General features: G+C 40.4%; 1 protein-coding gene across 2 annotated transcripts in view; it reads right to left on the reverse strand.

Moving 5' to 3' along the window:
- Nucleotides 1-1,103: 1,103 nt before the first annotated feature.
- OPHN1 (oligophrenin 1) overlaps nucleotides 1,104-13,417 on the reverse strand; it is a 107,842-nt gene continuing 95,528 nt past the window's right edge. For both annotated transcript variants that reach the window (XM_083159124.1, XM_083159123.1), the window contains 5 exons: nucleotides 10,861-11,130; nucleotides 9,658-9,823; nucleotides 9,466-9,516; nucleotides 7,376-7,427; nucleotides 1,104-3,207 (listed from right to left, as the gene is read on the reverse strand). In XM_083159124.1, coding sequence (XP_083015250.1) covers nucleotides 7,385-7,427; nucleotides 9,466-9,516; nucleotides 9,658-9,823; nucleotides 10,861-11,130 — 530 coding nt within the window. In that variant the 3' untranslated portion in view covers nucleotides 1,104-3,207; nucleotides 7,376-7,384. The remainder of the gene's footprint in view (nucleotides 3,208-7,375; nucleotides 7,428-9,465; nucleotides 9,517-9,657; nucleotides 9,824-10,860; nucleotides 11,131-13,417) is intronic.

Below are 13,417 nucleotides of genomic sequence, written 5' to 3' on the forward strand. Positions count from 1 at the left end.
TTGGAATATTTTCATATTCATTCTCATGTGTCGACATGGACACCAATGAAGTGCCACACTTATGTCAACATTTACATGTGTTGACCTTTCTGTGTTGATTTTTTCTTGTGGCGATTTGCGTCACCCCCCCCCCCACAACCCCCACTCCCGCGATTCACGGCACACACACACACACACACACCTCCCCCGCGATTCTCGGCACCCCACCCCGTGACCCCCCCTCCCGTGATTCACGGCACAACCCCGCGACCCCCCCTCCCATGATTCGCCGCAACCCCCGCCCCGTAACCCCCCCTCCCGCGATTCGCGGCACCCACCCCCGCGACACCCCCTCCCGCAATTCGCGGCACCCCCCCCCCGCGATTCGCGGCAGCTCCAGAATTAAATTGCACATGGAAAACACTGACATGGCTATGGTCGACAATGAAAAAGGTTGACATGAGTTTTTGAAGTTTTTTTTTTTCATTTTTTTAATGTTTTCATATTCATTCTCATGTGTCGACATGGACACCAATGAAGTGCCACACTTATGTCAACATTTACATGTGTTGACCTTTCTGTGTTGATTTTTTCTTGTGGCGATTCGCGTCACACCCCCCCCACCGCAACCCCCACTCCCGCGATTCACGGCACACACACACCCCCCCACGATTCTCGGCACCCCACCCCGTGACCCCCCCTCCCGTGATTCACGGCACACCCCCCGCGACCCCCCCTACCATGATTCGCCGCAACCCCCGCCCCCGTAACCCCCCTCCCGCGATTTGCGGCAACCCACCCCGCGACCCCCCTCCCGCGATTCTCTGCAATCCCTCCCCTCCCGCGATTCGCAGCATCCACCCCCCCACAACCCCCCCTCCTGCAATTCGCGGCACCCCCCGCGACCCCCCCTCCCGCGATTCGCGGACACCTAAGTTGCAATACAGGGCATTTTTCATACAATTCTAACCATATTTCTCATATACAAACGTTCACAAATTAAGGGGGCGCAGCCCCTTACGACGGTGTGAAGAGCGCCCGTAGGGCGCGATGAATCACCTAGTTATTAATAACCGTTTATAATCATAAATAAACTAGAGAGAAACACTATTTGAGACCAAAGATAAATTGATACATAGTTTTTTAATACAACACTCAGCATCTATGAATAACATACACAACTGCAACATAATATTTATTTTCTAATTCCTTCACTCATACCATCAAACACTTTGGAAATGCAACCCTTCATAAAACGAATGACATTAAAATATTTACAGAGCAGTTTTACAGAACTATTCACAAACAAAGCTACAACACCATTAAAAGTGCACCAACGGTGACGTCATTGAATTGTCAGCAGTTTATGGGGCACAAAACCACCCTGATATATTTCCTCTGCTTAGAACTCGGCTAGGTGACAACATTGTGGGGAATAATGAACCATTTTCTTCTTCTAAAAGGACTTCTAAGTCCTGTAATGCCCGGTCTAGTTATTTCTGTACAAAGTCACACACTAGAAAGAGCCAAGCACAGGTACAGAGGTGATTTGTGGCTTTCAGGGTAGGAAATTATTGTCCATCTACACTTGCTCCCACAATATAACCACTTTCATCAGAGTGTAGCTGTAACAATGAAGGGGGGCAGATGGAGATCTTTCACAGCTTCAGTTAAATCCTTCAGTCATTTTCAACAGGGAATAGTGTGTAAAAGCTTTCATATACACTTGCATGATAGTCACAGAGGATAGAGCTACAAAACCCTCAGTGTGGACTGGCTGCCTAGGTATTTTGGAGGGAAAAATTATGTCAATATTTCCAACGGAATGTATGAAAGCAAAGATTTTAACAAAGGTTCAGAAAAGCTCTACAAATTCACTGATGTTCTAGCAGCCCCCAGACCAAACAGCTCAAAATGTGTAATCAAATACATTAACCACATATTGTAAATCAGCCAAACACCAATAAGTGGACCATGAACCACAGTCCTGTAGTAATACCAACCTATCTTTCATTTGTGATCATGGAATTTAAGGTAAAACAGAACATATATGGATCATTTCATTGGTATATCGCTTTTCGCCCTCGATTAGGATTACAGAAGTCAATAGCTTGATAAGCAATACTTAACAAAAGCTATATATATTTGGTCCTGTAGTAGGCAGCCAGTGCAAGGAAGGAATGTGGAAATTGTGCAACTATTCTCTAGCAATTTACATGGGGACCACAACTAGTTTCAGCAGCTGCACTATGGGACATCTGTAGGTATGGTGATCTCTAGAACTAGTGACAAAAGTGCCCATAATATTATATTTATCCAAAAGGCATTACAGAGATCTATGGTAATCTAAATGCTAAAGCTCTTGGTCCTTCACACTAACTATCACGTAATACCTGGGCCTGAAACTTTCTGAGTCGCGATAACACACTCCGTAGATTGTAAGCTCTTGTGAACAAGGCACTCAGCATATGCATTCATTTGTCATTGTTTGCTGTATCTTTCCATGCTCTAAGACATGTTTGCAAAAAAAAAAGATATTTAAAAGGCACCTTTTCTAAAAAGGTGAAATAAGTCTTTATACTTGTATACAGTCTACATAAAAACACTGGTTAATGGTTTGAACGGAAGTAACCAAAGTTCCTAAACCAATGAATAAATAAACGCAGTGCAGAATCTGTTCGGTTGTTTCTGAATCCATTCTTCCACTCATTTTATAGTATCTTGTTTTCAATAGAACAATAAATATGAATCCTCTCAGTAAACCACAAACAATGTCGCACTTCGGACCACTTTCAGCTTATTTCAAGTGTGACACCTGATTCCATATTCAGAGCATGGATAAAGTGAAAACTGGCCTGTGTGTAGATACATATGCAACATAAGTAAACAACCATGTAACTAAAAACCATAATGGTCATGTTGATGCAGGCTCCATGCCTCACTACTGAAGACACACAGGTGAGAGGAACAATGACTCAATCAGTCTTTCACTTTCTAGGCTTCCAACGGGTGTCCAGCAAGGAGAATGTCTTAGAATATCAGTACAGCACTTGCTCAATAAAGAGCCTGTTCATGTATGCCCATTGCCAAACACGCTCCTTTTCTGACTGTCACCATAAACCACTTTGGCAAAGTGGTGGACATCCTTCAGCCCTCTCATAAATAAACATGAATGACGATGATGATGATGATGATCCTTCCTGGGACCAGCCAAGGAAATTGATTGTTCTGGGAAAACAAATATAAAATGTTCAGATCACTCTTGGTATAAGCAATGCAGACCATGCTAACTTGTACACATCATAAACTGTTCTGCTTTGCGAATTCTGCATTTAGGGTTCTCTCTCTAATGGACAAAACCATGTGCACTACAGAGGGGCAAATGTAACGTGTATAGAGAGAGTCATTTTGTTTCTGTGCAGGGTAAATACTGGCTGCTTTACTTTTACATTGATATTGATATATATATATATATATATATATATATATATATATCTCATTTTTTTGTATTAGTTTGAAGTGCAAACCCCACCCAAATCTAACTCTCTCTGCACATGCTGCATCTGCCCCACCTGCAGTGCACATGGTTTTGTCCATTAGAGAGAGAATTTGCTTTTGCAAGTGAACCAGAATCAGGCCCTTAGTGTAAAAATAAGTTTCCAGATTTAATATTGAGAAAATAGTACAGGTAATCCTGGAAATAGTGTTGCAGTGATAGGCGCTGGGTGGGAAAGGCTTCAAAGTACAGGTACCACCTACTAATTTCCTGGGCAAATACTCGTTTTGCAGAAAGTTACGTTACAGTGAAAAACGTCTGTTAAAAATTGAGGTATATTCTATAAACTGAAATTATTGATTAAAAACTTTGGAATGGGAAAGTTTTACTCCAAGTGGGGAACATTTATTTAGTCATTAGATATGGTTGAAACATTTGCATAACATTTTGTTGCACAAATTACCACATGGTATTTACACAGGCAATTAGGTAGTGGAAGTGACGAAGCAACCATTCCTATTACACACTGGTTCTGTGGAAATGTTCAGTGATGTTTGTACTTGTGAAGATAAATGAGCAGACATCACAGATCCCCCAACAACCCCTCTACCCCAGATGATTTTTATCTTTTATTTTATTGTTTCCTTTAATCCTTCGTTCCTTTTCATTTTATTACTTTTATTATTTCTTATGTGTTTGAATCTTTGAGAGCTACTACCGGTAGTTATATTGGAAACGGACTATATTGTAATAGCTTGACATATAGCTATATACAGTATACGAAGCATAGAGCTTTGATACTATATGATGAGCATAATTATATTCCTAACATTGTATATCCTAACTGCAAACTGAATAGGTGTGTCATATGCTCTCATTAGTTTTTTTGGAAAATTTTATAAAGAGAATAAAAAGAAGAAACGTTTTTGCTTGTGTGCTCCAGTAAGGCATATTTGTCTTTATTATAAGGTATATATTGAAGCACAATGTTATTGTACCAGAGAATGTAATATTCTGGCAAATACTGTGTAGATCTTATGCTGCAATATACAATATGCACTAGCCTTACCATCCTCCTGTGGTCTATACTGTTATCACCCTCACAAGTCTTAGAACGCTATCCCATGGGTTTAGTCCAGCCTGAAGACAGACATAGATCATGCCGTCATAGGCGTGTGGACATTGAGTGTTAGGGGTGATCAGGCACCCCCTAATGCTGTGCCCACCATGATGAACACCTCCCTGCCGCTAGCAATACCTTTTACCAAAGATTTTGCTTTTTAGAAAAGTATTCCATTTAAAGAAGTTCCCATCAATCAATTATGTGTGTTTTGCATTGTTACCTGTACTAGACCATTGGCATATCACTACATACCTGCGTCATCCATACATGTTTTTGATTTTATTTGAATGTACTGTTATACAGAGTAATTAGAAGATTAATACTGAAATAGGAAGGTATACTATGGGGTGACTGAGAGACGTTTTATATTGTAGCGATTACCAATAGATGATGGTAGACACGCCTGATTGGCTGTGTTAGACACACCCAATGGGCAGCATTTATCATGCCCAATAGGTGGTGCTAGGCACACCCCTTTGACGGTGCACCACTTAATAAAAATGTGCTGCACAGGCTATGCATGCAGTCCTATGATATTGTCTGCTATATTTTAATAACCTATATATCTATCTATCATTACCTGAAGTGTCCACTTTACAATAATGGCTTTGTGTTTGCTATAAACCCAAAATCAATCAAACCTTCCATGATGCCACAATTCTCCCTCATTGTTCATAGAGCTGGAAGCAGTGTGGTGCCAAATACTGTAAGTGCATATGGGGCCTGTCGTTTATGCACTGCATTTACAGTTCTCTCTTGCATTCATTTAGGGATGAAATGCATTTTTTATACATTACAAATGACACACAGCTGCTCTATGTACAATATAGGTAGACCAGAGCATAAGCATGTTTTTCTGTTTTGTTTCAAACTCTTTTCCCTAGTAGTGCTATCATGGCAGAGTTACATAAGGCTATAAAGCCTAGCTGGGTGTGGCTCACAAAGCAGGACTGTATAGAGGCTTCCCTCTGGGTCTGGGAGGTGAGTACATGTGCCTGTAATGTAATGGTATGATAAGCATATATTCTAGTGAAGTAAATTGCAGAAAACTGTGGTACTGTGGCCTGAGTCGGCAAACATCTATGTTTTGCTCAATATATGACAAACTCCCCAGTATATTATTTGCTACAGTACTTACAGTATACACTGGTTTGCAGTATATTATTGTTACAGCTAACAACAGGAGTAATTCTCTTTTGTAAAATACAGTACAGCAACTGTAAGAGGCTATTCTTTCTATTTCTATTAATGTGCATCAGGTTTCTTACACTCTAGAAAAATAATCTTTCCAAGTTATGCATTCAGGCCTCTCCAGGGATGACCGCCAATAGCTGTCAGAATGGGAGTGAGTGCCAAAAGAGTCTGTGGAGGTAGATCCACGTAAAATAAAAAAAAATGAGCGCAGAGAAGTTGCTATAGCCCAGGGGCATCCAAACTACAGACTGCGGGGCAAGTGCAGACAAACATCTGCTTCAGCGTAGCCCTCATGTTCTAGCAGGCATCTGTTATGCATATTGCATATTATGAATTGGCAGCAGTGCTCTGTGGTATATTATGAATTGGCAGCACTGCTCTGTGGTATATTATGAATTGGCAACACTGCTCTGTGGTATATTATGAATTGGTAGCACTGATCTGTACTATATTATGAATTGGTGGCACTGCTCTGAGGCATATTATGAATTGGTAGCACTGCTCTGTGGTAGATTATGAATTGGTGGCACTACTCTGTGGTATATTATGCATTGCTAGCAGTGATCTGAGGCATATTATGAATTGATGGCACTGCTCTGAGGCATATTATGAATTGGTAGCACTGCTCTGTGGTATATTATGAATTGGTGGCACTACTCGGTGGTATATAATGCATTAGAAGCAGTGCTCTGAGGCATATTATGAATATGTGGCACTGCTCTGAGGCATGTTATAAATTGGGGACACTAGTTTTTAACAAATTCATTTGGTACACAGTTGTCAAAAAGCCACAACTCCATCTCATTAATATAGCAATAGACCATCTAAAATGTGATTTAAAAAAAAAAAAAATTATATACTATATATATATATATATATATATATATATATATATATATATATATATATATATATATATATATAGATAGATAGATAGATAGATAGATAGATAGATAGAGAGAGAGAGACACACACAGTCACACTATATATATATATATATATATATATATATATATATATATATAGTATGACATTTATATCAGTATTACGGTTTCTAAAGCATGGTATACACCTGGCCAAACTAACTGCTGGAAAGTGCATCCACACTTACAAAATATCTGCTCAATGTGTCATATCTGACATCACAACTGGACAGACATTTAAATGTGCCTCAGTAGTCACTACAGTAAGTGCCCAGACAGTTGGCGGACCACCCGTACACACAGCCAGGTGTGCTGACATACCTGTAGATAACACAGCCGACACGCTATGTATGAACAACTTCATTCACAGACATATCGTGATATATACCAGCCGACATGCTTCCAATATATTGGCCCTGTGCATGAATGGCTAATATTCAAAAGCTGAGGACTCACTGGCAGATATAAATGATTTACTCAGCAAACTTTACCTAATTGTAGGGAGGTTAACTGGGTGAAAATATTCTATGGGCGTCCCATTCAGATTTGCGTAATACAGCCATTCCCCTGTTATAGCGCATCAATGTATTCATCTTAATTATAACCCAGTATCTGGTGGTACTAGACAAAAGTGACAAATGTAAAAGGTGTATACAGTACCTTATAGACTCAGCTTTCTTCTGAAATCATTCTTTGGGGAGGCGACGGAGGACTGTGTAGGAAATGGGGGGAAAAAAACAATGTCAATAAAGGGATCACTTTAATCTATAAGGCCTCATGCGTATTTGAATTTACTTGAAATTTAGAGATCACCAAGTTTAACCATTTGTTTTAACAGAAAAAAATTTAAACAAGCACACTAGTACAGCTAAATGACTACAGTCATAACAACACTAGAAAAAAAAGGTTTATTTGTTCAAGAATAAAGATAGAAATGAGTAGGACGTTCATAATGAATGCAGGTTCAGTAGTATGATTTGCTAGCAGCCAGGATCCTGGCCACTGCCGGGCAGGGTGGCTCACTACGATTGCCACCAGTACCCCCACAAAGGAGAATAGACTTTGTGCGCCGGGATTCCGGCTGGTGGTAATGTCAGCAGTCGGGATTTCGGTGTCAATATTGTGACCGCTGGGATCCTCACTGTCAGCATATTAACTACATATCATTTGGCACAGGCAGAAACCTAATAGTCTTATGTAACCAATTAGGAGATCTGGTTACATTAGACCAGGGGTGGCAAAATGGCTCCTTGAGATGTACCAACTGTCTGTATTTTCCAAATAATCTAGTTGGTGCCCAGCTGTAGTCCTTACCAACGGTCACATTTTCAAACCTGCTGCATTCATTCCTACGATAGATCAACAGGTGGCCTGAAAAGCATGAACTGTTGGTAGACCTTGAGGACAGGTTTGGCCACCCCTGCATTAGACTATATGTCAGGTTGCATATAACTTATATTTTAAGTAACAACAGACCACGGAGGGTCATTATAATAACTATTTTCATTATGAACTTCATTATCAAACCAAAGCAATAGATAATACAAAAAAAATATTCAAAATATCCCTGATATTATTCAGAGGTACTTACAAACGGTTATATAATTTTGAGCATTACACATTCGCTAGTACTAGCATTAAGGACCATCCTGGAGACTGAAACCTGTTAATCTTCCTAATTAATACATACACAAATGTGGCGGCTATAAAGCAATACAAAGTCTACACTAATCAATGCCAAGCCACATAAACAGAACTACACATAAATGCATTCACGTAAGCACAGGACATAGAAGTCACTTGACTAGTGATGTAAGTGTTTCCAGTTAAAGAAAAATAGTGTAAACAGGGCTTTTGCCAACGAATGGTAAAAATTAAAAGCGGACAGTAAGTGGCAGAGATACATTTAATTAATAAGCAGGAAGTCACAGGACAAAAGATCTGGAACTTATTACCCACTTTAGACATTCGCTCACAAGTTAATCCTCTATTTTATCTTATTACAACACTAGTATGGTGAGTCACTTTAATGATGGCACAGAAGGATTTGTATATAGTTGATCTTCCACTGCATTTTCTTCCAGCACAGATGAATGCGGTATAAAAGCAGACTTCATGAGCATTGCTGGATCTCATTGTAGACATGGGTGTATCTAGAATGTGTGCAGGGTGTGTGCTGCCAATGGCCCACATCTAGAACCCATACATGGGAGTCCACATACATCTAGCATCCATTGACGTTAAAATAGCCCTTCTAGTCATGCCACACCCATGACAATTCATCCCTTCAGCAGAATAAAATTTGATGCTGCATGTCTATATTCTGGGTGCGACTGTGGCTGTATCTGCATATGAAATGCTAAATCACAGGTTCTCAAACTCGGTACTCAGGACCCCACAGAGTGCATGTTTTGCAGGTCTCCTCACAGACTCACAGGTGACATAATTAGCTCCAACTGTGGATCTTTTGAAACGTGTCAGTGAATAATGAATGCACCTGTGTACCTGCCAGGTGACCTGGAAAACGTGAACTGTGTGGGGTCCTGAGGACTGTGTTTGAGAACCCCTTTGCTAGATTATAGTTTTCCTGGAAAACAGTGCAACATAACATCATATGCAGATACAGGCGGAGTCACACATAGAATATAGGCATGCTGCATATGATTTTGATCACCAGAAGTGGCCACTACTTTTTTTAATATAACCCGAAGCACTAGGTCAGCAATGAAGGGTAAACCGGTATTACTCACCTTCCTCTTGGTCTGGATGCTTTCTCGAAGAATTTAGTTCTAGAAGCAACTCTGTAAAATATAAAAATGAGCATAAATACTGCTTTACTTATATACAAATACATTTTCAGTAAATCATTTCAATACAAAAACCAATGACTAAAATATAAACCCATTACAACAAACAATTATCATTATGCGGCTGTCACTCACACAGATGCTGGGATTTCCTCTTTACTGCTAACATTGACGTCAATCCTGGGCTCGGTTTTAGAAGCTATGGCTGCTCTGCAAGGTGGGTCAGGTGGTCTCACCGGTGGGCGGGAAATAACCGGCCTTTCTCCTGGTGATCGGACTTTACTGATGTTGTCATAGTCGCCTGCATGTAAACAATTTGAGCAATTTAATAACAAGTTCACAGTTTATGCCTTTAAATGGAAACTGAACTTATTTAAAGAAAACACAGATTAATATTCACAAAGACAAATGCTTTCAATTGTATGAAAGATGTACCAGTGAAATATGTACAGGTTTGTCTGTGTTTGTGGTAACTGCAGAGTTACATGCAGCAAATTCAACCACCTCATAAGCACACCATGCCCCACTCTTCCAGAGTATTATTGAAACCCTGAGATCTGATCACAGTACAAATTTGTTCCCAAATGGGCAAAACCATGTGCACTGCAGGTGGGGCAGATGTTACATGTGCAGAGAGAGTTACATTTGGGTGGGGTATGTTGAAACTGAAATCTAAATTGCAGTGTAAAAATTATACAGCCAGTATTTACCCTGCACAGAAACAAAAATAACTCACACAACTCTAACTCTCTCTTTACATGTTACATCTGCCCCACCTGCAGAGCACATGGTTTTGCCCATTTTGAGAACAAATTTATACTGCAATCAGATCTGAATAAGGGCCTATGTAAGAGGGTGGGGTCACACATGTTGGTCCAATGCTGAAATATATATACACACAAATATCATAGACAGTATGTGCACATCAATTCAGTTATAGATCAATATGTTTTATAGCTATAACCAGTGTTCCCTCTAAGCTGTGCGTGCGCACACAACTCGACGAGCATGCGCACAGATATTACAACAGAGCGCACAAAGCAGCAGTGGTCCCTTTTTGCAGTTGTGGACTCAATTAATGTGTGTTTCACCCATTAACTACATTGTGTTCTGTGTTTTGAATGTTTAAATGTTTAATATCATTTTGAAGTAAAGTTAACACAAATGCTGAACGTCATTTTCCAGTTATATATAGGTGACGCACAAAAATTTAAATATCCTTCCAAATTTGCACAGCCAAAATCTTTTGCCGCACACAGCCTTCGTAAAATTAGAGGGAACATTGGCTATAACATATACGTTCACTGAAAAGCCCAAAAACTGTGGCAGTAAGTTCACCTTCTCTAGGACGGACTATAGGTCGCTTGGCATACACAGGCGAGGCTTTGGTGGGCACAGAGTATAACGGAAGATCCCCATTTAGGTGGTTTGCATTTGTCTTCCCCCCTTTGTCCTGCATTAAGGAGACCATCTTAGAAACATCCACCTCAGAACAGTTCTCAGTGGGACTCTGCAAATCCATCCGGGGAACCGGCTTCTTCCGTTGTAAAGGAAGCGGGTTATCTGTATTTGTGATTAAGCCGTTTCCATTCTGTACAAAACTATCATCTGAAACAGAAAAAAAATCTAAATTTGATTAATTGCAATTTTTTTTCTCAAAGTCAATACGCACTTTGAATTGAAGAGGATAGTAGGCTCCAGGGAATGCTAAATATGACAAGTACCTTATTTTGTCAAGGTTTTTAACTAAAGCTAATAATCACAACCACTTAACATTTTACAACTGTATTCCAGAAGTAACAAGGTGTACTTGAAGTAGTATAGAACTAGATGACAAACACACAAATTCTGAGACAGAGAAGTCACTAATGTGGGGGGATACGGTCATTAGGTCTACAGCAAGATGGTCGACAAGCATTGGGTCAACACCATTATGTCGACATGGATCTAGGTCGTCAGGTCGACAGTTAAAAGGTCGACATGGGGTTTTTCACGTTTTTCTGAGCAGTCATGTGCCGACAGGCGGTATTTCATGCCCTACCATCCACTAGGGCAGTGGTGTCAAATGCATGGCACTCCAGCTGTTGAGGAACTACATGTCCCGGCATTACCTGCCACAGATTTTGTATAACGGACTGTTAAAGTTGTGGCAGGGCATGCTGGGACATAGTTCTTCAACAGCTGGAGGGCTATTAGGGCATGGTGGGAGAATAAAATACTGTGCCGAGCGTAGCCCATGTCGACATTTGGTCAAAAAACAGTGAAAAACCCCATGTTGACCTTTTGACTATTGACCTTACCCATGCCGACCAAATGACCTGTTGACCTAATGGTTTGACCCAATGCTTGTCAACCTTCTTGCTGTAGACCTAATGATCCACACCCAATGTGGGAAACCATTGCTAGAATGTACGCAAATGCCAAATGATCAGGACTGCAATGCCTTGTATACAGAGCTAAGATGAATAATTATGAAGCACACGTTTTCTGTACATGTCCCAATGCAATTGCATATTAACTCTATACGCCTTGGGTTTTGAAATGCAGAAACAGACATAAGGGTTGCTTCAATAAAGACAGTTTCTCAGTGAATACACTTTATTATACAATAAAATTGATCAAATAAAAAAAAATATAAGCATATAATAAAATCAATACTTCAGGGTGCTGATTAGGGCCACTGTGGACAAGCATAACATATCCCAGGACTAGGGCCTTTTCCGATAGGGCTCGGCAGCTATTCATTTTCCTAATTACTGATTATTATCCACTCGGTCCAGTCCTGTAGTGCTTTAGGAATAATGTTATACAGGTGGAGTCCAAGCGTGTTAAGTTGCCGCACATTTATGTAGCAAGGTCCTAAGATGATGTCCTTGGTCTGGTATATATTGGCAAAAGGCTCAATGCAGTTCTCAGACAAAAACGATGGCCGTGACATGAAAAGAACCATTGGGGCACAAAACGGGTCACTATTATCATATGTCTGCATATTTCTACTCACCAGCACATGCCATAGACACAGCAACCATCTCCTATACACAGCGAATGTCTGTCACAGACATTGGGCCGGATGCACTAAGCTTCAAAAGTGATAAAACGTAGAATGATAAACAGCCAACCAATCAGCTCCTACCTGCCATGTCACAGACTGTGTTTGAAAAATGTCAGGCAGGAGCGGATTGGCTGGCTGTTTAATGATAACGGGCCAGATTCTCTAAGCTTCAAAAGTGATAAAATGGAGAGTGATAAACAGCCAGCCAATCAGCTCCTGCCTGACATTTTTCAAACACAGTCTGTGACATGGCAGGTAGGAGCTGATTGGTTGGCTGTTTATCATTCTACATTTTATCACTTTTGAAGCTTAGAGAATCTGGCCCGTTATCATTATTCTCTTTGTCCTTCTCTCCTCATTCCTCATCTCATACAGTATCTTCTCTATCCCCTCTCAAGGCCATTCTCTATATTATCTTACTACTCAAACCTTCACACCCACCCTCGGCAGCATCATTGCCCTTATTACCCTTCTCCACCACCTGCTCCCTCTTCATCCTCCTCTCCTCTTAACCCTCGTTAGTGGCATACATTATGGTGGTAGAACAATTTCTACCTGTTCCTATGGACACAAATATATGTGCATAGCGGTCATAGGCATATTCCAACATAAGACAATTGGTGACAGAGAGCATCACAAACTAGAACAGAATGGTCACCTTAATTGCATCCTTCACATACTGTATACACTACAGTGAGTGCAATTATTGGCCAAAAAGGGGAATAAGAAAATGGTCTTCCCACGTTAATCAAATTCCAATTTGGTTGTATTGTTTCACGATACTCTGAATAAGTCTTGAAAATGTAGGCCCTTATTCAGATCTGATCGCAATACAAATTTGTT

This window comes from Crinia signifera, chromosome 9, assembly GCF_055691185.1.
Source record: "Crinia signifera chromosome 9, ASM5569118v1, whole genome shotgun sequence".
Classification (NCBI taxonomy): domain Eukaryota; kingdom Metazoa; phylum Chordata; class Amphibia; order Anura; family Myobatrachidae; genus Crinia; species Crinia signifera.